Raw genomic sequence first — 22722 nt, 5'->3', positions numbered from 1 at the left:
GAGACGGAGGCCGGAGCCTGGAAGCTGTCAGAGGGATGGAGTGCTCAAGGGACGGCAAGTCCAGCCACGACGGTTCCTCGCCGGATGTGGAGGCCAAGAGGCGGCGGGGACGGCGAGTCTAGTCCGAATCCTACGTGGGGTGCAGCATCTCCAGGAACAGAGGCAAACCCAACAGGCTGGGAGGGAAGAAACCAGGAGGACGTTCTAGAGGCAGAAAATGTCCCCAGGGGGACGAGGCCCCAGAGGCAGGTGCGGAAAACAGAAAGAGTGAACATCTCCACAAGGATAAGACGCTATTTGTCTCCTCGAAAGCCTTTAAAATAACTAAATCCTGAAAGCAAAAACCAGAACATCGTCTGGGTGACCCCCCCCACCGTGTGCACATGTGGCACGGATGACAAATGGGGGGGTCCTGCACGGCTGTATGGGTTCTGGGTGTCACTGAAAGTGGTAAATCATTAACAGAGACTGTGCAAAATCAGGTATGTCTACTGTAATCCCTAGAGCAATCGTTAGAAGATTAATACAAATAAATATATTTTAAAGCTAACAAACTAAATAGAATACTAAAAAAGATTCAAATAACCTAAAAGAGGGCAGGAAAACAGGAGCAAATACCCCAACCAGAGGAGCAGACAGAAAGCAAATAAAGCTGTAGACCAGATCCAAACACCTTGATGACTTCATTAAACAAAAATATACTAATTAAAAGAGAGATTGTCACATCGGATAAAAATAATAAAAACAGAGAAACAAGACCCCAGGACATGCTATCTATAAGAAATCCACTTTAAATATAATGTTATATATGGCTTAAATGTTAAAAAAAAAAAATTCCCCAAAGAAACCAACAAGTCCAGATAGTTTAACAGGTAAGTTCTACCAAACTTTCAAGAAACAGGTGATCCAGTAAGAAAAAAGAACAGAGACTCCCCAAACCATCCTTGAGGCCAGTCTGACTCTGATGCCAAAACCAAGACACAAAGAGGAGAAGCCAACCCACTCCGTCTTGAGTGTAGCCAGAAACCCCTCAGCCAAACGCTGCCAGTCAAGTGGAGCAGACAATTTCAGGAAGAACACACTGATTACCCCACAAACACAGGATGGTGCAATTATAGAAAAATCCGGAAACGCAACTCACTTTACGGATTAACAGGAAAAGGGTGCTCATGGGTGTAGGTGGGTGGCAGGGGCAGGGCAGGCATCATCAGAGCAAGTGAAGTCTGAGCAGCGCCCCGAAAACTACCCGGAGTGGGGGCTGCATCTCGCATGGGGAGGGGGTCGGGGGGCAGGCTCTCTGGCCCGTCCTGTCCTCCAGTGACCGGGAGCCCTCCAGTTTCATAGCACAGGGGCCGCAGGACTCAGCTTCTGCTTTGAAAGACGAGTGATCTGGGGGGAGCTTTGCTTTCCCTGCGGCGACTGGCAGCCCCACTCCGGGTCCCCTTGGCCCTGGGTGGCAGCGTGATGAACACCCAGCGGGCACCTCACCGTACTCATCCACCCTGATTGCACGTCCACAGCGGGGAGTGCTGACGCGACGGGGTGGCCCCGGCCGATGGGGGCGAGAGGAGACCCAGAGATCTGCGCTGAAGGGCAGGCTGCGTTCTCCCCAGAGGTGTTCCAAAGACCCCCCGGGGCCCTGGCCCAAGTACACACTGTGACCACTCTCTCGACCACCCACGGGTCCCAGCCCAGAAGAAGGCCGGCCCCGAGGCCCCCCTGCGCGCCCCACCTGCAGGGTGCGCTGAGCCCCAGGACCCGGCCCACCCCTCCTCCCTCTGCTACCCTGGCTCAGGCTCTGCCCTCGGGGGCCTTGGGCCAGGTTTGGCCGAGGGAAGCTCCAGCATGTGCCCGTGGCCCGGAGGAGAGGGGACAGATGGAGGATTCACTCCCACCCTCCCCCGTTGCTGGGCCCTGGTTGGCAGGGGCTGGGCCCTGGCTGGCGGCCGGTCACAACCCGGTGACCTCAGCTCCGGCGCAGCAGCAGGGCTAGGACGCCCTCCATCTCTCGCCCAGGCCTCAGGGTCCCTGTAGGACTGCCGGGCTCCTGGCGGTGCCCAGGGGCTGCAGGGGCGGGACGTGAAGGCCGAGCTCCACCCCCCGCCCCACACGGCCGGACCTCGGGTGGTCTCATCCCCCCTGGACACCGAGGCTGCAGTGTGGGCACACGTGGCGGTGGGGGGGGGGCACCGGCCTTAAGCAGACAGGGCCGGCTGGGCAAGGTAGTGCCCAGGTCTGTGGGTGGGACCTCCCTGCCACCCGCCGCCCCGGGGAGCTGCTCCACGGGCGGGAACTAGTCCAGGAGGGAGACCCCGGTGAGAGCCCCCAAGTCGGCTCTGCCCTGAAGCTGCAAGTGTGTCCTGTGGTTCCAACGCGTTTAGTACATCACCCAGGATTTCCAAAAGCCACCGGCAAAATATCCTCGGTCTCTCATCTCCACCGGGTCGGTTCCAGCGTCAGGTCCTCTGCCGGGAAGGTAAGTCCATACGTGCGCACACGCTCACGCCCGCTTGAGAGGGACGTGTCGCCACCGTTCCCTGGAGCGAGCACGAGTCACAGGGACGTCCAGTCGCTCACACACAGCTCCGCCAAGCCGCGTGGGGTGGGGACAGGCCCAGTCCACGGCCCCCACTCAGCAGGCCCGGGCGCCCTCCCAGTGGTGCTGCCAGGGCCCAGTGGGAGCCACTCAGACAGGGCAGCCCACAGCCACGACCTGCGCGGAGGGATGGAGGCGATGCGGTCTCACCGCCACCCACCGCCATCCCCACCAGACCGTCCCCCGCAGCCTGCGCCCCTCCACGGGCCGAGCTCAGCTCCGTGCAGGGCTGGATGCCCAGGCCTGGGGCTCATGAACACGTCCACCCTTCTCTGGGTCGCTGAAAGGAGATGACACCACCAAGACGCGCTGGGACTCAAGGGAGGACCTCCACCGCGCAGCTGCGCCCCTGCTGGCTCCGCGAGCGCCCCTCGGTGTCACAGCAGACACTCCCCGCCCCGGGGACCTCTCCCTTCCATGCTCCGTGCGTTTTACACGTCGTCCTTCACTTGGCAAGTGTAGTCAGCAGAGAAGGTGAGGCCAAGGACGCCCCACGTGTCGTGTCCGAAGGGCTGCAGGTCGACTTGCCCCAGCAACGCTGCGTCCGTGGGGACACAGCGGAACACGCCCCATGGGAGCCACGCCCCACGGGAGCCACGGCTGTTCAGATGAGGAGCCCGGGGCGGCGGGGGCCTGCCAGCTCACCGGGCTGATGAGGGCCGCCGGGACGCAGGCCGCAGTGGGCTCCGGGGCCCCACCCTGGCACGGAAGGAGGGGAGCAGCCGGGCGGAGGACGGAGCACCGCTCCCCCGAGGCTGGCGGCGGCGCAGACCGCTGCGGGGAGCCTGCGCCCAGGGCACGCGCGGCGGCCCCAGCAGGGCAGGCGCTGTGGAGAGAGAGGCTCAGGGTGACAGGGCTGGGGGCCCAGGCCGATGGCGCTGAGGGGAGGCTGGAGGGGCGGCCTCGGTGACCCGGCCGGGCTGGCATCCTCAGGAGCTGGGCTTTGCTCGAGCGGGGAGGTGGTGGGCCCGGGGTGAGGCCACACCCAGGACACAGGCCAGATGCCGCGGGGCCCGGGCAGCGGGGGCAGGGCTCGGGGACTCGGTCAGGGGTGGGGAAGGCAGACTTCTGCCTCTGCGGGGACTGGACCGTGGTTCTGTGCCCTCTACAAAGGCCAGTCCAGTGCCCTGCTGTGCTCTGAGCTGACTTCCAGGGCCGGGGCATAGACTTCTGGCCACATGGCCTGCAGTCAGGCCTTGGGGGGCGCGGGGGAAGTGGCAGCAGGCGATCCTGAGCCTCCCCCATGTAACCAGGGTGGGTTCTGTATTCCACCCAGGAGCCCTGACTGATGCACAGGACGAATGCATCACACCAGCACGACCTCTGAAAAATCAGCAACCTGACCTGTACAGAAACCAGACGGAAGGCAGCCACAGCCACACGTGGGAGGGGAGGGCAGAGTGGGCCCCGCGGGCCCCGTGCTTCCAGTCATCCGGGGCCGCAGAGCCGGCAGGGACGCGCCCCTCCCCCAGGACACGCCCGGACACCGCAGTGGGGCTCCCGTACCCAGAAGATCAAACCCCAGAACACCCCCTTTGTGCGCAGAACCAGACTGGCAAACAGGAAAACAAGGGTGGACATTCGCCTCAAATATCCAAACACCTGCAGAAGACCAGTGCCACGGAGAAGGGGCACCAAACGCATGAAAAATGAAACACAGAAAACCTAACGGAGCAAACCAACCTTCTCAGGTAAACCTACTCAACATCCCCAAAGGGGAAAAGTTCAGGAGACCTGGGCAAGAAAGAGCACGGCTGGCCTGGGACGGCCGTCCTCAGGCAGCTGGGGATGTGCGCTTGGGGAGGGGGTCCCACGTGGTGGGACGGGAGCGCCTCACTGGCCTAAACGATCTGCACCACGGTGTGGCGTGCACTGCACACCTGCTCTCCCTCGGGGGGGCTGGAGTCTTGGTGCCAGGCAGAGGGTGCCCACGTGACCAGCCCCTGATAAAAACCCTGGGCGCTGGTCCCCCAGGAGCTCCCTGCTGGGGAGTCAAGCGCACGCCGTGTGGCTCCGCTGGGGGGTGCTCGGGAGGCCTATGCCTGGTGCCCCCCGACCCCTCCCCACACCACGTTCCCTGTGGCGCTCGAGTCCCTGGGCCTTTGGCTGTAATAGATCTCAGCCGTGAGGCCTCCCAGGGAACCACTGAACATGGGGGTGGTATCGGGGACCCCAACTCACGATCACGTTGGAGATCTTCAATAGTAAGAAGTATGCTGGAAACTCCTGGGCAAAAGGCAGAATGAAGGCTGCTGGAGGGCGGGCCGAGCCCCTGGCCCGGACACGGCACAGAGGGCGCTGGGGGAGAGGAGGCCGAGGGACATAAGCAGACTCACGTCAGCAGCCGTGACGAGACTGGAGACTCGAGAGCAGGACAGAAGCGCCACCTCCGCACCTGCTGGTCTCTCCTCACCCGACGGCCATCTGCTGCCAACACTCACAGCTCAAGGAAAGGCCGAGGGTCAGTCGAGGCTGGTGAAGACGTCTGCCGACCCCGACAGGGACACCCGGGAATTCCAGGGGAGACCAGCGGGCGGAAGGAAGAGAGAAGAGCGAAGCTTCCCAAAGCTCAGGTGTCTCGGGAAGGAGGCGGTAGTGGGAGTCCTGGCGGCTGTGCCACCTGTTGGGGGGCGCCCCCGCCGGCCACGGGGTTCCCATACGATTGTATTAAAACACGACAGAGAAAACACTGCTCGGGACAGGGGGAAAATATAGCTTTATTTTACCATAGGAATTAATAAACTCCGTCACAGAATAAGGACACCATGGGACTCCTTCTCTTTTGTTTCATTTAATAAATACAAATGAATAAAAATACTTTCTTTTGCAAAAAGACTGCCTTTCTTCCTTCTCCAGATTTCCTGAGCCCCCATGGCCACCTGCTGACGTGGTCACAGGCCCACACTCCACCACACCCACCTTTTCCTCTCTATGGAGAGGGCTACGTCTCATCCAACACGCCCGCAGATACTATGTAGGTACAATACCTCTCCTTTCCCCATCCCCTTCCGAATACAAGTCCTCGTACTGAATTTCAACTTCTAAATGATTCCCTTCTGAGAAGGCAAGTCTGGTTTCCACAGAAGCCCTTTAGCCAGTACCACTTAACACCAAGAAATGAGCGAGGTTTCAGTAAATCAGACTCCTGCCCGCGGGCACATTGTGAAAGGGAAAGGATAACGTGAAGTAAAATGTATTGTACGCCTTGTAGACCGTCCCTTATTTCAAAAATAGAAACTCCTGTTTAAATTTAACCTGTTCAAAACAGGCCAAATATTTAACTGCATGCAACAGATCTGTTATTGCTTGAAACGGAGCCCTGGCCCCACGGCTGAGCTACCCACGCCGGAGGAATCCAGACCACCTCAAAACCACGAGCCGCAGCTGAGTGCCCCCCACCGACCCCGAGACCCCGGGGACCCCGTGTGCCACGCTCCCACGAGCGCTGGTCAGGTCTGGGATGAAGCACACCTCTGTGCTCTGCGCTAAGACGGGAGGGAGCGTCCCTTCCCAAGCTGTGAAGAACGGTTCTGTCCCGATAGTCGAAGGTCCTGCTGCAGGCACCACGTACAAACGCTTAGCACTTTCCCGTTTTCAGACTGGAAAAGCAAAGCTCCGACACACCCAGAAGACACTCTAACATCTCAGTCTCACGTGCCCCTGCTCTGGTAAATGCACTAGGAACTGAGACACAAGCGTGAACTGTGATCAACACCAGCAGGGAAATCGCCGGTCTTCACGGCCAGGAGAAAACTTCTTTTCTGTGTGCCCAATTTTTCATTAGTCCACATTTTAAAAAAGTATTTATTTCCTGAAGTATTTCTAAATGTGATTATTTGTAACATACAACAAATGAAAAATGTGACTAGATTGCAAGAAAAAAATCTGCTTGTAAAACAAAGTCCTGAAACAAAGTCATGTCCTCCTCACGGGGGACAAGGGAACCAGGAGGGGCCCCCAGAGACATCGGCCGCCACCCTCCTCCTGGTCTGCAAGGCCCCACGTCTTCGGAAGGAGCGCCACTGGTTCTAGTCCCTGGGGGCCGGCGCGTACGCCCCTCCGCGCTGCGCACTAAGCGCTGGGTCCGCAGGCACGTCAGCCGGAGAGCTAGCGGTGACAGCTCTCATCGCCCCCCTGGGCCACCGCGGCAAGGACGAGGGGCGTGTCCCTCAGCTGCACCCAGCTGTCACCGTCCGACAGAAACCGTCACTGCAGAAGAGAAGGCTGTTTGGGGTGGGAAAGGTAGAAGAGAAACAGATGCTGTGGTTCTGCAAGCTTGCCTTTTTTGGTACCAGCACAGAGTGTCACTGTCACTAAGTGTTTTGGGGGAGAAACTCCAAAAACTGCTCGGTGGTGTGCCTGCACGCACGCGCAGGCACACGGCTGTGCACACGTGGGCAAGGCTCAGAGCCCCAGCGACTTCTGCACGATCTGCTTGGCGATCTTGTAAAACTGTTCGCGGTCATCCCGCCACATTTTGGAGGCATCCACGTTGGCCCCACTTTCATCGTTGGGCTCTGAAAGAGAAGGAGAACCTCCAAGTGAAAGGGGCTCAAGAAGGAAGGACCTGGCAAGGCCACCCACCCCCTGTAAGAACATCACTGATCTTCCCAGAGAGGTAACCACAGACAAACCAGAAGCGCCGAGGGATGTGGAACTCCGGGCAAGGACATCAGTTCTGTGGAGACGAGAGCCTTCTCCTGAGGGACGGGGCTGAGCAGCGACGAGAGGGCAGCGGACAGACCCACCCTCAGGGCTCCTCCACCCGAGCCTCCCAAGGGCCCACACCAGCCAACTCGGCTTCACTCAGGAGGCACCAGCCGAGCCGATCAAGCGGCCATTGTGGGCCTCCCCCTCGGGCCTCCTGTTTCGCCACCAGCTCTCTCCGTTCGAGGCTCCTCCGTTTCATGGGCGCTCTCTTCCCCCAGGGCTGCCGGGCTGTTCCTCCCTCGGCTCCCTCCCACCACGAGCCCTGTCTACCTGGACAGGGCACACACCCTCACCTCCACGGCCAGTCCCCGGAGAGCCCCCGTCAAGGTGGCCACTTACACAACACCCCGAACTCTTCTCTCCCCCAAATCCTGCTCCCTCTGGAGTCCTGTCCCCAAAGTCAGCACCCCTCCACCCAGCAGTGAGGGCAGGAGCCCCCCCCAGGACGCTGAGCCCTAGAGCCGGAGTCTCCAAGGTCCCCCCAACCTCCCCCATCCTCTTGGCCTGGGACCCACCCCGCCTGTTTCAAGCACGTGGGCTGCAAGGGCGATCCGTGGTCTAACAGCCCCACGAGCGAGCGTCAGCTCCAGGCCAGTGCAGGTCCACAGGGCGCCCCGCCCCCAGCCGGGCTCCAGCCATACCTATAGTCCTGGCGACGCCGCCAGAGGGTCCGTGCCCCCCCCCCAGCCTTGTTAACTCCCACGTGTTCTAAACTCACCTCGGGAAGTGGCCCCTGTACCCTGATCTCAGGATTTATCACAGTGGCCTGCAATAGTTGGTGGCTGTGAAAGTTCCCTTAGAACGTGGGGCCTTAAGGCTGGGGTGTCACCTGAGCTTTACACCCCAGGACACGGTGTCTGCAATATAGTGCCCACTGAATGAATGAAATGCCCACGGATACTCATGGCCAACAATGTGATACACACAAGACATCTTTACATCCGTAATTATAAAAAGCAGCTTACACTTGGAAAAGTGTGCATGAATAACATTACATGAAAAAGCACAAAAGAAAACAGTATATATCGACTCCTCACGGTGGACAGGGAGTTATAAGACAAGGGTTAACGAGGAAAGAGAAGCAGCACCGAGTGTCGGGTCTCCCCGTCTGGACGTGAACCTGCAGCGTGCCAGGAGCTGGCGGGGCGGGCGTTACCTGCCAGCATGCTCACCACCGACAGGAGGATCTTCTCCACGCTCTGCACGGGGCTCCACCGCTCGGCACTGCTCTCGTAGCCCATGGGGTCGTCACCGGGAGCGTGCAGGATGGAGATGCAGACTCTGCCGTCAGGGTAGACTGCGGGGTCAGAGCACACCCGGTGAGCCGAGGGAATGGGCCCGCGATAGGGCGCTCGGTCAGGCCCACAGAGAAAAGGCAGCAAGCGGCGCAGACACCGAGACGGAGCTGTCTGCACGCGGCACCACCTGCGGCCCCAGCGCCGCGTTCACGGCCATGCTCACGTCCACGCGCTCCCCGCAGGCCCGGCCGGGCTCCCAGGGCACCGCTCACGCACCGACAGGGTGCTGGGCCGGTCTGAACGGCTCTAGTATCATGGGGTGATTCCACCTTCATATGGATTTTAAAAGCATTATATCCAAAGGGGATAAATGAAAGGCTACCTGGCAGCCAGATATTCCACCAAAATATCTCATGTAATTAGACTCTTCACAACACTTTTCATAAAAAGTTTCCTAGATATCCCTCGTTCTGCCATTAAATCCCTAAAATGGACTGTGTAAAATATACGTTGCCATAGCTGGGAAAAACGCTACAGGAATTACTTAAATATCCGGAGAAAGACAGATACCGAGATTTCTCTTGGTAACTTACTGTAACAGAAAAACGACCGCCTGTCTTCTCTGGAAATCAGCTATGCCTGAATCTAAATGCATCTCCCATCAACAGCATCACTAACAAGACCCTCAAGATCTGATTCAAGAAAAATAAATTTTTAATTCAAAGTCTAGGGTTGGTCCTGTCAGGAAGGTCAAAAGCATCTGTTATCTTTCTTTTACACATACTTGGGGAAATTCTCAGATGATTTAGTATATGCTCAGATATCCAGGAACCACTTGTAAAACTGTAAGGCTATTAAGTTATAATAATAAGAATACCAGACAATTTTAAATGAAGTTATTTAATTCACCCTCACTCATGAACTCCGCATCTCGTGACCATTTGGCAATGTGAGTCGTTATAAACAGCCTTTCTTTTACACCTGGTCCCTCATTTTCCCCATGCATCCCTTGTTCTAGTGGTTTCTGCGCTTTGAAAGTGTAACGCACACTCTCACTGAAGGGTTAGGAAACCACGTGCGACCTGTCTCAGACACCAGGATGTCCGTCTGAAGTCCACACACACGGGACCAGGGCGCCCAGAACGCTTTGAACAGTTCTCTCTGCCACGGACAGAGAAGAGGTGTTGCAGAGCTTTCAACTTCGGTGTCACTTCCTCAAGGTGACACACCACGTGATGACACCATTGTCCCCAGAAACATCAAAAAGCAGCTGTGTCCCTGTCACCCCCCCCACCACACCACAGCAGCGTCATTTCCTAACCCTCCCAAGTCCCCGCCCAGCCACAGCGCTTCAGCGCCAACAACTCCCGCCGGTGCCAGGCCGGCGGTCTCCCCTCCAGGCCACGGCAGCGGCCCAGCACGCGCTCCGCTCCACCTCCAGCCTGCACCACAGTCACCCTTCAAAGGCCATGCTGGTCATGCCGCCCCTCACGCTCACTCCCAGCCCCTCAGTGGGCCTCCACTGCTCCTCGGATAAACATCAAAATCCTTAATGTTGACCAAAAGGCCTGAACTGGGTTGGCCCCTCCCCCTCCCCTCCCCCTCCCTCCTCACACTGGGCCTCTGCACCTGCTAGACCCCCTCCCCGCCCCAAACAGACCCCTGGGTAACTCCTACAGCTCCTCCTGCAGGTGGTGGGTTCAACCACCACCCCTGCAGGGGCCTCCCTGGCCTCCCACGTGGTTTCACATCTCTCTGTATGATTCCTTCATCAGAGTCCATCGCTGCCCTCAGATTGGGAGCTCCTGACCGTCCAGCCCCCCACCTCTGACGGTCTGCTCACCACCCCATCCCAGCAACTCTCAGTGAATCTGCTGGATTATTTTTTTAAGTATTTATGGACCGACCAATTTTTATGACATTGGTAGACCTACTGAATAGCTCTTCTCAAAAATAATTTTTACAAAATAAAAGTAACACATACCCACTACAGTAAGGCCAAATTTAAAAACTATTTGCTTTGGGGCTTCCCTGGTGGCACAGTGGTTGAGAGTCCGCCTGCCGATGCAGGGGACACGGGTTCATGCCCCGGTCCGGGAAGATCCCACATGCCGCGGAGCAGCTGGGCCCGTGAGCCATGGCCGCTGAGCCTGCGCATCCGGAGCCTGTGCTCCGCAATGGGAGAGGCCACAACAGTGAGAGGCCCGCGTACCGCAAAAAGAACAAAAAAAACAAAAAACCAAAACTATTTGCATTGATTACCTGAACATCAAAAATAATATTATCAGGCTATTCTTAGTACACACATAATTCAGTCAGTTTATTGGCCGTATTTGTCTTTAAACCACATCACAGGTATCGTTCTAAAGAATGTATTTATCTTCAATATAATCTTATTATTTACTTATTTATTTTTGCCGCGTTGGGTCTTCGTTGCTGCGTGTGGGCTTTCTCTAGTTGCTGCAAGCGGGGGCTACTCTTCATTGTGGTGTGCGGGATTCTCACTGTGGTGGCTTCTCCTGTTGCGGAGCACGGGCTCTAGGCACTCGAGCTTCAGCAGTTGTGGCATGTGGGCTCACTAGTTGTGGCACGTGGGCTCAGTAGTTGTGGCACACGGGCTTAGTTGCTCCGTGGCAATGTGGGATCTTCCTGGACCAGGGCTCAAACCCATGTCCCCTGCATTGGCAGGCGGATTCCTAACCACTGCACCACTAATGAGGCCCTTATCATTCATTTTTTAATTACCCACAATCCTCTTCATAGTCATATTTCATGGTTAATCGCCTTGAACTTGTTGACTTCCTCAATCAACTCTTCTGACCATAATGAATTTTTAAACTTTGTATTATGGAAAATTCCAAACACAGAGCAAAACAGCAGTATACCATGAATGCCCACATGCGCACAATCTCTAGGCCTCTCCTGGAACCATCGAAACTACTTCAAAAGCACTTACTGTTGGGATGAAACATCTCACAGGTAAATCTCATCTTTGGAGGACTTAACGGGTAATCAAGTGGGAAACTCAGGATGGCAGGAAAAACCCCAAACTCAAAACAGGTGTCTTCTGGGCCCCTAAAAGATACAAAATACAGAGACAGAACTTCAAGGTAGATTTTTTTCAATGTCTACCACACTTCAGAAACGAGTTAAGGAAATATCTATTGCTTTACAAATGTGCATGAAAAGACTTATCTAAATATTATAATAACGATAAATTGGTATTTTTTTATGGTTGGAAAGTAACGTGTCATTGTTCCGTTCCAATGAGGTTTACATCACAAAGAGCGGATCACAGGCAGTTTTCACATTAATAAGGTTGCGGGTGGGGCAGCAGGGATTCTGTTTTCTCTGTGGTACAATTACACGTCAAGATAAAGATACAGATCCTGGTACCTGTTAGAGCAGGACTCTATTGTACTAATGAATGAGGGGTTCAGAGTTGTTACTTCAAAGGCTACTTTTAATTTTTAAATGTGCCTGAGAAGTGGTTTCGTAACCTTCAAGAAACAGATACAGAGAACAGACAGATCACTGATGATGCTCGTGCGCACGTGCGTCAGCCGCAAGCCCTGACCTGCAGGCCTGGGCTCGTGCCACATCCTGGGACGACGTGGTCACCTGAGTCCTCACCGTCACCAGGCACATGCCTGCCTGCCTGCCTGCCTTCCTGAGTTCGCGTCCTCCTCATGTGGAAAATGGTAGAAACGGGCCAAACCACTTCCAAAGTCCTGTCAAATTTTAAAGCTCTGTGTGTATAAATTAACACTATCTTGACCAACAGACAAGACGTGAAGGCCAGCCAGAGAGGGAGAGGGAGAGGGAGAGCAGCTCGCAGCTTAACAGAGAGGGGAACGCCTCCTCCCCTTACAAACGTCCTTTATAAAACACGCACAACAGCAGTTTAAAATCTCGTTTAAACTCGAAGACCATCTTTCCTCCGTACATCTTTATCAGGAGGGCAGAGCTGCTGAATGACAGCTACATACAGCGACGCCAGACAAGCACTCTGGGAAGACCGGTCAGTTCAACAACGAAGAGGAATCCCGTTCTCTTTCTGGGCGCGGAGAGGGCAAGGCCCCAAGCGCGTAACACACGAGCCCCGACGACCGGCACAGGGGCCGAGACCCCGCGCTACAGCAGCAGTTCAAGTAGACAAAAACTTCTCAAAGAAACTGTGCAGGCGGCTTCACTTCCACCTGGTGACAACGCCTAGGGATTTCGATGGCACCTGTGCAGTGGAGGCCAGGACTGCATCATGGGGTGGGGAGGGGCTGGTAAAATGGCCAAAACAAGAACAAGGCAGCAAGTGTTTGGTGGAGCCACAGTTTTTTCAATTGAAGACACACATCTGGATTCTGAAAACTGTGTCCTCGCCACTTCTGGGGAAACCAAGAGTGGAAAGCTAGGACTCTGTCGTGGACGGATGAGCGTCCCCGGACAGCGGCACCAGAGCCCCGGCAGGAAGCAGGGACAGGACGGCCACACGGAGAGGCGGGCTCGGGGGCCGGGGCTCCCCGACAGCCGCCCTCCCCTCTGGAGGGGGTCAGCGCCGACGGCAGGGGACAGCCTGCGCCCCCCGCCCCTCTTCCAGCCTACAACTCACAGGAGAGGACAAACCCCTGCGCCGGCTCTCACACGGCCTCCCGAGGGAAGGTGCCAGGAAGCAGCGCTGTCACCTCCGCGAGGGTCACCTGACTCAGGCCAGGTCCCAGATCGGGTGGCTCAGCGGAGGGCAGAGGGCAGCTCAGGCTGCTAACCCAGGAGCCTGTAAATCAGGGCTGCGGCCACACCAGGAATGCTCGCAGCGCCTCGGTATTCCTGGCACCTCCAAGTTAGAACAGAAAAGAATGTCTGGGTAGTTAAGTGTTTTTGGACTGAGCCAAATGGTATTTTCTCAAGACTTTGATATTTGCTCAGATCTTTGTTTCTCATAACAGAGCTTTCTTTAAAAAAAAAAAAAAAAAACAACCCACTAGGTCGTCCACAGCTTCAGAAGCAAGATCAAACATTTCCTAAAGTGCTCGCACACCTGAAATATCAAAGCCATTTTCAAATGCTCTGGTTTGCTACTAGTTTGAAACAGGGGCTTCTTTCTCTTCCATAATGCCCAGTGCCTTGGCCCAGCACACAGGTGCGCCCACGTGCACGGGGGCCTGTCCGCTGGCTTCATGGAAAACGCTATCGAGTAAATTCCTGGACCGAGACGGGAGACATAATTCCTGTTATTTTTGGACAAGCTTTCCTGTCATACTCAGGACAGCCTCACTCCTCTTTCACCAAAGAAGGCCTCACCTCAAAATCAAATTTATCTGAGGCAAATACAAACTCTTCAAAGCCTGCAAGTTATTTTCTATCTTAATTGATTAAAATAACAGCCTGAATTATTTCAGAGCTCTGAGGTAAGTGTTTTATTTCTTTTCTGAGACTCGTATTAAGAATAAAGCAGAACGCCCTTGCTCTCCTCTGTAAAGGCAATAGTGCACTCTGACTTCCCGGCTTTAGGGCAACGAGAGGCCAGGAAGCCACTGGGAGAGCTGCACCCACGGTCCAAGCCCAACCAGGACCCAGCAACGCTCACTCTCCCCAAAGGACAGCGCTGGCTCAACACCTGCAGCCACGCGCCATCACTGGTGACCGGTCGGTCACTTGCAGAGCAAATAAAAACTGGAGACACGCTTGGTTAGTCTTTCAACATTAAACTCGAGTGAAGCACCGTTCTTTGCCTTTCATCTCTAAAACTGTACGGAGATGACAAAAGAAGCCCACGGCCTGCATACGGAAGTCGGCAGGGAAGCCAGGGTGCTCCACCGTGGAAGCTGGGTGTGTCTGGGCGTCAGTGAGCCATCTGCCCGCCAGGCATGTTCCAGGACCGCAGCCTGCACGTCACTCCAGCTGCAGCAGGTGTGGAAGAAGCTGTTTTTGCGCTGTTCTTTTTCAAGTTTGTCATAGCACACAGACAAAATTCTCAGACATACATACGAGGCTTGAAATAATGGAGACCGTAAACCCATTCACTGGCGCACACTTGAACTGGATTACCAAGGGACAAGTATCCTCCAAAGCCATGACCACCTGAAGCATAACAAAGCAGGGCCCACAGCTTCACAAACGCCCTCCACTCCAGGCGAGGGTGCCACTGCCCTCGCTCTCTCGCTGCGGAACCCACACAGAGCACCCGGTGGTGGCATGAGGGCGCCTGGCGTCAGAGCAGGGGCGCCGCCTCCTTCCTGCGCCCCTGGCTCCGCAGCTCGGCCGAAGCTTCTTGCCAAAGCCCCCACCTCCCCAGTGCAGGTGGGCTGCAAGCACAGCCCCCAGGCCAGGGGCTCTAGAAGCCACGACTCCAGCTCCAGGGTGCCCTGCTGTGCCTCTAAGCCCCCAAGTCACTGAAGGAGCGCCTGCTGCGTGAGGGTCACCCCGCCAGCAGCGAGGCTGCACAGAAACTGACCAGAAGTTCCCGCTCACAGGACCTTCACACCTGCAGGAAAGCCAGGACGAGCTGCAGGGAGCTGTCGTCCCCGAGACAGTGCCCTCACTGCCTGTCTCCCTGGGAGCCTGGTGGTCTCGGCCGGACTATGTGTCTACACCCATCTGGCACCAGCCCTGACTCAGCGCACAGTCTCTGGGGATGGACCCAAGAGCCGCTTTCCTCTTTTGTTGTGTGCTAAGCACCCTAGCGATCCTGATGTAGAGAACCAGCGCTGGTTTAATTGTGAGGGAGGAGAAGGACAGGGCCTTCCATCTCAGGAACGCACGTGGTGACAAATACAGGCTTCCTTCCATATAATTATTTTCGCGATTAAATCCGTCTGAAAGGAGCCTACGGTCATCCCCTAATTTTTGCTTGCAACAGAAATTTCTGAAAACTTTAACTCAAATATATTTGAACTATATTTAAAGTTCACTAAGTAAGTTCGTCAATTACAAGAACTTCGTAGTGAATTCTGACATGGACAATAACTTCTGCAACATAAACTTTGACTCTAACTAGAAAAAATATGTGTGTTAGAAAATACTCAAATACATAAGTAAATAAAGTAAAAAGCAAATGCCTCCTTGCCCCCTTCCTGAATCAGCTCTGAGGCAGCCACTACGGAGTCTGGTCACCCTCCCAGGCTTCCCCTCCGAATGCATCCACTCACATACCTTCATCAGCAAAAACTGGATCTTTTTTTTTTTTTTTTTTTTGCGGTACGCGGGTCTCTCACTGCTGTGGCCTCTCCCGTTGCGGAGCACAGGCTCCGGACGCGCAGGCTCAGCGGCCATGGCTCACGGGCCCAGCCACTCCGCGGCATGTGGGATCCTCCCAGACCGGGGTACGAACCCGTGTCCCCTGCATCGGCAGGTGGACTCCCAACCACTGCACCACCAGGGAAGCCCCTGGATCATTTTTTATTAAAAATGTATCATGGCATCGCTGAGAGGAATTTTTAAAGGCCTGAATAAGTGGAGAGACACTCCATGTACATGGATTGGAACACTCAAGATTGTTAAACTGTCAACATTCCTCAAACTGACCTAAAACCTCAAAACAATCCCTGTATAAGTGGAGAGACACTCCATGTACATGGATTGGAACACTCAAGATTGTTAAACTGTCAACATTCCTCAAACTGACCTAAAACCTCAAAACAATCCCTGTATAAGTGGAGAGACACTCCATGTACATGGATTGGAACACTCAAGATTGTTAAACTGTCAACATTCCTCAAACTGACCTAAAGCCTCAACACAATCCCTGTCAAATCCCAGCTGGTTTCTTCACAGAAAATGACAAGCTGATCCCCAGATTCCAATGGAGACGCAAGGGACCCAGAATAGGTAAGACATCTTGAAAGAGGAGAACAAAACACCTCCCAATTTCAAAACTTACTATTGAGCTGCCATGACGGAGTGTATGGTGCTCATGGAGGGTCAAGCACAGGTCAACAGAACAGGATTCAGAGTCCACAATGAACCTTCACACTTAGGGAACTGATTCCGACAAAGGTCCAAGGCGATTCAATGCAGGAAGAATTTTCTTTTCAACAAACGGTGCAAGACAACTGCACAGCCACACGCCAAATAATGAGCCTGGCTCCTACCTAATGCTATACTCCAAAATTATCCAAAATGGGCCAAAAACCTAAATTTAAGAGCTATAAGTATAAAACTTATAGAAGAAAACACAGGAGAAAATCTTTTCAACCTTGGGTTATATGACATCAAAGGCATAATCTATACAAGAAAAAACTGCTGAACTGCATTTCATTGGAAATGAAAACCTTTGCGTTTCAGAAGACCCCATTAAGAAAATGAAAAGGAGGGACTTCTCTAGTGGTCCAGTGGTTAAGACTACACGCTCCCAATGCAGGGGGCATGGGTTTGATCTCTGCTCAGGGAACTAAGATCCCGCATTCCGCACAGCTCGGCCTAAAACGTAAAAAAGAAAAGAAGGGCTTCCTTGGTGGCGCAGTGGTTGAGAGTCCGCCTGCCGATGCAGGGGACACGGGTTCATGCCACGGTCCAGGAAGATCCCACATGCCGTGGAGCGGCTGGGCCCGTGAGCCATGGCCGCTGAGCCTGGACGTCCGGAGCCTGTGCTCCGCAGCAGGAGAGGCCACAACAGTGAGAGGCCCGCGTACCACAAAAAAAAAAAAAAAAAGAAAGAAAGAAAAAAACAAATGAAAAGGAAAAGGAAAGCTTCAGACTGGGAGAAAATATCTGAAAATCATATTGATACATCTGATAAAGGACTTTGTATCCAAAATCTATAAAGAACTCTTAGGACCAAATAAGAAGACAACCCAATTAAAAAATGGGCAAAAGTTCTTAAGTTCACTAAAAAAGATAGGTGACTGGCTCATAAGCCCATGAAAAGATGCTCAACAGCATCAGTTACTAGGGCAATGCAGTCCAAACCCACAATGAGACCCACCTCACACTCAGCAGGACAGCTGGCATTAGATACCACCAAGAGGGTGAGGAAATGGAGAGCCAAGAACTCAGCACTGCGGGTGGGAGTGTAAAATGGTGACACTATACGCCGGGAGGCCCACTCCTGTGCATCCAGCCGAGGGAGGTGGAAACCCGGCTGCACAGACTTAGGCCCCGTGTTCGCAGCTGCACCGTCACAACAGCTGAAGAGGGAAGCAGCCAAATGCCCATCAACGGGTGAGTGGGTCCATTCACGGTGGACAGAGCTCAGTGGTGACGGGAAGGGGCCGCTCCCGCAGGCTGCGCCGGGAACCTCGGAGACACCACGCCCAGAGAAAGGAGCCAGACACCGAAGATGCTGCATCGTGTGACCCCACTTGCAGCAGAAGCCCAGAAAAGGCAAATCAACAGAGTCAGAGGGCAGATCAGAGGGTGCCCGTGGCGGAGGGGGAGTGGGGACTGAGTGCACAGGGGCATGAGCACGTGTTTGGAAATGCTCTAAAAGTGAAGTGTGATGACTGCAAACTCTATAAATTTAATTTACTAAAAATCATTGACCTGTGCACCTAATACAGGTGAAACTCTGCCTGTAACTTCTACCTCAATGAAAGTATTGAATGCGCCCGGCCACGCCGGGGTCTCTCGGCCCAGCAGCACTGCCACCTCGGGCGTCCTGGGCACGGCGGGGCGCTCAGCGCTCTCCCACCCGGGGCCGGTAGAGAGCTCCTCCTGCTACCCAGCGTGACAGCCACAATGTCTGCAGACACGGCCCGAAGTCCCTGGGGGTGAGGCCACACGTGGTGACAGGAGTGGTCTAGACGCGTCGTCCAGCGTCTGCCTGAACCACGGCCGCGCTGCCGGCATCCTGCTGATTGGACGCCCGTAACCTGTACTGGACAATGATGTTTCCACTTTCTTGTATGAGTGCAGTGAATGTTGTAATAAACTTCCTCACACAGAGGTTTTCCTAACAGAATGTCTGATGAAGACATTCCCAGGGTGGGAACCGCTGGGTCAGAGAACATACAGTGCAAATCATAAACATCTATTGCAATATCTCAGGTTTATCTGAGCAGGCACAATCCTGACAGGAGCCAGGCTGCTGTAAAGAAGAAAGCCTGGTGTAGAGGGTGGTGCCGTGACCGTGGCCTGGGCACCCAGCATGAGCCAGGCACAGCCTAGGAGGAGCCGCAGCCGGGGGAATCCTCCCCGCCGCAGGTGTGAACCAGCTGGGACCCAAGTGCGCCAGCAGAGATGCGGGGATGGGGTCAGCCAAGGGCCCCCAACCATTGGGGAAGGGAAGGGCCTTCTCATCTCACCACAGCCTCGGGGCCCTGATCTGGAGACGGGACAGCGGCTCGGCCACAGACCAGGCAGGGAGGTCACCATGCGGCTGCTTGAAGAAACCTGGGGCAGGACAGAAACGGGGCAGCAAGACGCCAAGGGCTTCACACCTCTTCCAGCCACGGAGGATAAACCGCCGTCCTGCACGGCAGGGCTCCTCCTGTCCTGCAGAAGCTCGCGTCGACCCTCCACAGCTGCCACGCCGCAGCCAAGGGCCAACGAGGTTGCACAGGCCAGAGACCCCGGAGCTGGAAGAGGTGGAAGTGAAGCCACTGGTCTAAAAAGGTGTCGAGGCTCTGTACTGATCCAAATAAGTGAAGGTCAGAGAGGCAGAGTGACTGCCCAAGACCATAGAGCCAGGCCAGCCACACACAGCTCAGGGGCCCGCAGCCGTCACTGTCACTGACCGGAAGCCCCAGCCCTCTCCCACTGGGTCACAGGTCAAACTCTGCCCTAAGCTCGGCCGGGAGTCACTACAGTTCTGTCTCCTTTTAATCAGAGAACAGGCTGTGGTGATTTTATTACTGTTGGTTAATTTGTTGTGTTCCCCAGCCTAGTCCCTTATTCTTGTTCTTTCAGGGCAGAGATTTGGGGTCACCTAGGACACGCCTGTATCCTCAGACGAGGGCCCTAATATATAACAGGCACTCAGTATTTGTTGCCTGAACATCTGAAAAGATGTTCTCTTCATTGCACAGCTGAGGCTCCGTAGGTAAGCACTACTGCAACAGCAGCGGACTCCCAGAAACGGAGGCAAGTGTGGTGTTTAGAAGCACTAGGGTACGGAAGAAACTCTGGAAACAATCAGAGAATAAAATGAGAGAAGAGAAAACCTATCACTAAGGAGTGAAACTCAGCCAGCTGGCTGCCAAAACAGCGGAGTGAGACAAATCAATAGGAGGACAGTTAATTCCTTAATAGATGTTTTAAGTACATTTGTAAACAAACGGCCTCTTGTTTGTGAAAGGATCTGGAACAGGACCAAAACCCACAAACTCACCAGATCGTGAAGCAGGGGAATTCCATACTAACGCAAAAGCCTTATTCAAACATAAAAGTGTTCTACATAAAAACAGTTCTAATTACTTTTTAAAATAAGTTTTCAAAATATTGGTTTAATTTTACTTTATTTATCTATAATTAGTAATATTTATCCTAACAGATTCTTAAGAATAAACCCTTAAAAGGAAACCGTACTGGAAGGCTCAAGTGTCCCTGGAAGGGCTTCTCAGTCGTCTCCTGTGGGTGCGCACCAGCCACATCTTCCAAAGACAGAAAAACCGTCAGGGGCCCGCTGACCTGTGCCCTCACAGAGGCCTTCCAATCATCTGTGCACCCCAGCCAGGACAGCTGCCCTGGGGTGTACTGTTTCCCTAAAGATAAAAAGCTATAGCTGACCCGAGCGCACAATGCCCTGTTACATGAAACGAAGGACACCGCTGACCAGGAGACCCACCACGCAATTTCTAAGTGCTTTAGCGGGTGAAAGACACAACACCAAAGTAGATACAAACACAGACTGTCATCATCATGACAGAAACATTTAAACACAGGAAAAAAAATGGGTATCACAGGCCCAAGCAATTAGGGTATAACAAATGATCAGGAAATGTTAGGTGCACTGTACTTTCTCTGGATAGTGTTTATTAATGATTTTTAAAACAATTTGCTTATGAAAGAAACTCATTTTCACACCAATTTTCATGTATTAATCTAAGCTCCACAGACAACGTTGAGCAGCAATTTGTTTTTCAGACTAAATGGGAAACAAGCACAGGGCAAATGCAGAAGGTCTGATGAGGCTGACACTACATACCCCTCACACATCTTCCAGGCCCACCCCACTAGAGCACGCCTCAGCCCAACGAAATCCCACCTGAAAACTTTCTAGCTAATTTCTCATTTTACTAACGAGACTACTGAAATGGATTATAAATTTCAACTTCCTGAAGTCTACCTAACCACATTTTGTTAAAAGTACAGTCTAAGAATGGCCAAGAATTGTACATCTAAGGTAGAAAGATGAGAAAAAAAGGGCCTGGGTCATAGGGCCAAAGAATACTCTGGAATCAGGGGTCCATTTGGCTCTTTCCAAGCAACATCACTGTAAGTGAAATATGAAATCCAGTCAGGATCTTTCTAAAGTGAGGTCAGGAACCACACTGCTCACCTCAGAACGAAGCCAAATGTCTAAGTCAGGGACAAGGGAAGGCCAGACAAGGTACACAGAAAAGGAGCAGCAGCAGACGAGCTGAAGAACTGGGAAGGGAAGGGGAGGGGGAGGAGGAGGGGGACGAATCCTGGGCAGGGCCCAGGCTGCACCGATAGGCCTGGGGCGTCACCCGCACCCTGAGAACCCCTCCGCAGCGTCAGAGCCCCAGGCTCACAGGGACTCCTTGAAGCCAAAGCCCATTCTGTTTGACGCTCTAACCCAACACGCAAACTTCATGATTTCGAAACTCTACAAATACGAACACTTACAACTAAACCTTTTACTGGTGCTAAGGAAGTACTTTCATTTCTTCTGGACGAACGCACGTGTTCTCTGCTTTCAGATCAGCAGACACAGAAAAGCTCAGCGCAAGAGGCGCACTTGGCCTTTTCTCCCCATTGACGCTCCTGATCACTCACAGTGCAGCATGGGATTCATGGCTCTAATTTCCAATAAAGGCTTAAAACCAAACAACACATATGATTAACTTACATGATCAATGCCTCCCATTCAAAAAAATTCTCTTCATTCATGGGGCCTGCAGGAAAAGAAGAAATTCCACAACTTTACTTTGAAGGAAACTTGGCAATCAGGAGTAAATGATAAAGAGGCGAACTTCACACTACCTTACCTGCCACAATTCCTTCCGGAGGATTCAGTGTCAATTCTGCAAGGTTAAAAAGTAAAACCATTATGAAAAAGAATGAATATTGTGTTGCATTTTAACAAAAAAACATTAAAACGTATACAAGGCTATAAATTATATGGCATACATATTAGCAGATGAAAATTAAAATTCTGCTTGTCCCAAGTGAACACCTGCTGCAGTTCCATTTCTGATCAAGACTATGTCAACTGTTCTTTACACCAGCAAAAAGCAGAATTCCAGAACTGCCAACACATTCAACTCACAATGCAGAAACAAACAAAAGGTGTTGTTAACTCTCTTTCCAAAATACTCCTGCTGGTTATTTTGATTAAAGCTCATAAATCAAACACGGTATATTATTTCCTAACTGAAGGGATTTCCTGTCATTTTGAGAGTGGGCACAAAGCTTTCTGAATGCCACAAGGTAGAGCTATGAGCCCGCGCCGAGGTTTCAAAAGGCTGGTATTATCGAGTCCGTCAGCACCGTACAGGCTGGCTGTCGACCTCCGACACCACGCTACAAGATCCATGAGCCCCCTCACGTGCGAGGTCCCACAGAAGAGCAGACTGCGAGCAGAAACAGGAAGAAAGCATCAGCAGCAGCATTCCTCAGCAACTGAAGGCTAGTAGTTGTTCTAAGGCTTTGCCAACCCGGAAGCTGTCCTTTGCACTCCTGGCCTCCTCACTTTGTATGATACCCGGGAGGCTACAGAACGAAACCACACCTGTGGGCAAATCTGGCAAATCTGGCAAGGCGAACACGGGGAGATGGAGGAGGACTCGGCAAGAAGGCCGGCCGAGGGAGCAGGGGGTCAGGTGGCAAGGGCACCCTCGCTGGGCCGAGTGCAGGGCTGGGACGTGACTGAAACAGTGAGACACACACAGAAGATCAACAAAACAAAAGCTAGTTCTCTGAAGAGACATAGAACTAACAATTCCCTGCCAAGTAAACATAAAGCGTAAGGACTGAAAAGGAAAAAATAATCATTATTCACAGATGCTCTGCTTACCTACATAAAGTCCAAAAGAGTCAAAAGATAAATTATAATAAAAAGTG

General features: G+C 53.4%; 1 protein-coding gene across 1 annotated transcript in view; it reads right to left on the bottom strand.

The window, feature by feature from the left end:
• Window positions 1–5289: 5289 nt before the first annotated feature.
• UBE2G2 (ubiquitin conjugating enzyme E2 G2) overlaps window positions 5290–22722 on the bottom strand; it is a 31481-nt gene continuing 14048 nt past the window's right edge. Inside the window, exons 2-6 of the mRNA XM_060100381.1 lie at window positions 21648–21683; window positions 21509–21554; window positions 11501–11619; window positions 8463–8603; window positions 5290–7113 (exon numbers count right to left, since the gene is read on the bottom strand). Coding sequence (XP_059956364.1) covers window positions 7001–7113; window positions 8463–8603; window positions 11501–11619; window positions 21509–21554; window positions 21648–21683 — 455 coding nt within the window. The 3' untranslated portion in view covers window positions 5290–7000. The remainder of the gene's footprint in view (window positions 7114–8462; window positions 8604–11500; window positions 11620–21508; window positions 21555–21647; window positions 21684–22722) is intronic.

Source organism: Mesoplodon densirostris, chromosome 5, assembly GCF_025265405.1.
Source record: "Mesoplodon densirostris isolate mMesDen1 chromosome 5, mMesDen1 primary haplotype, whole genome shotgun sequence".
NCBI classification, from domain to species: Eukaryota; Metazoa; Chordata; class Mammalia; order Artiodactyla; family Ziphiidae; genus Mesoplodon; species Mesoplodon densirostris.
Note: the sequence above shows the minus strand (reverse complement) of the source record. Positions and strands in the feature narration are given on the sequence as shown.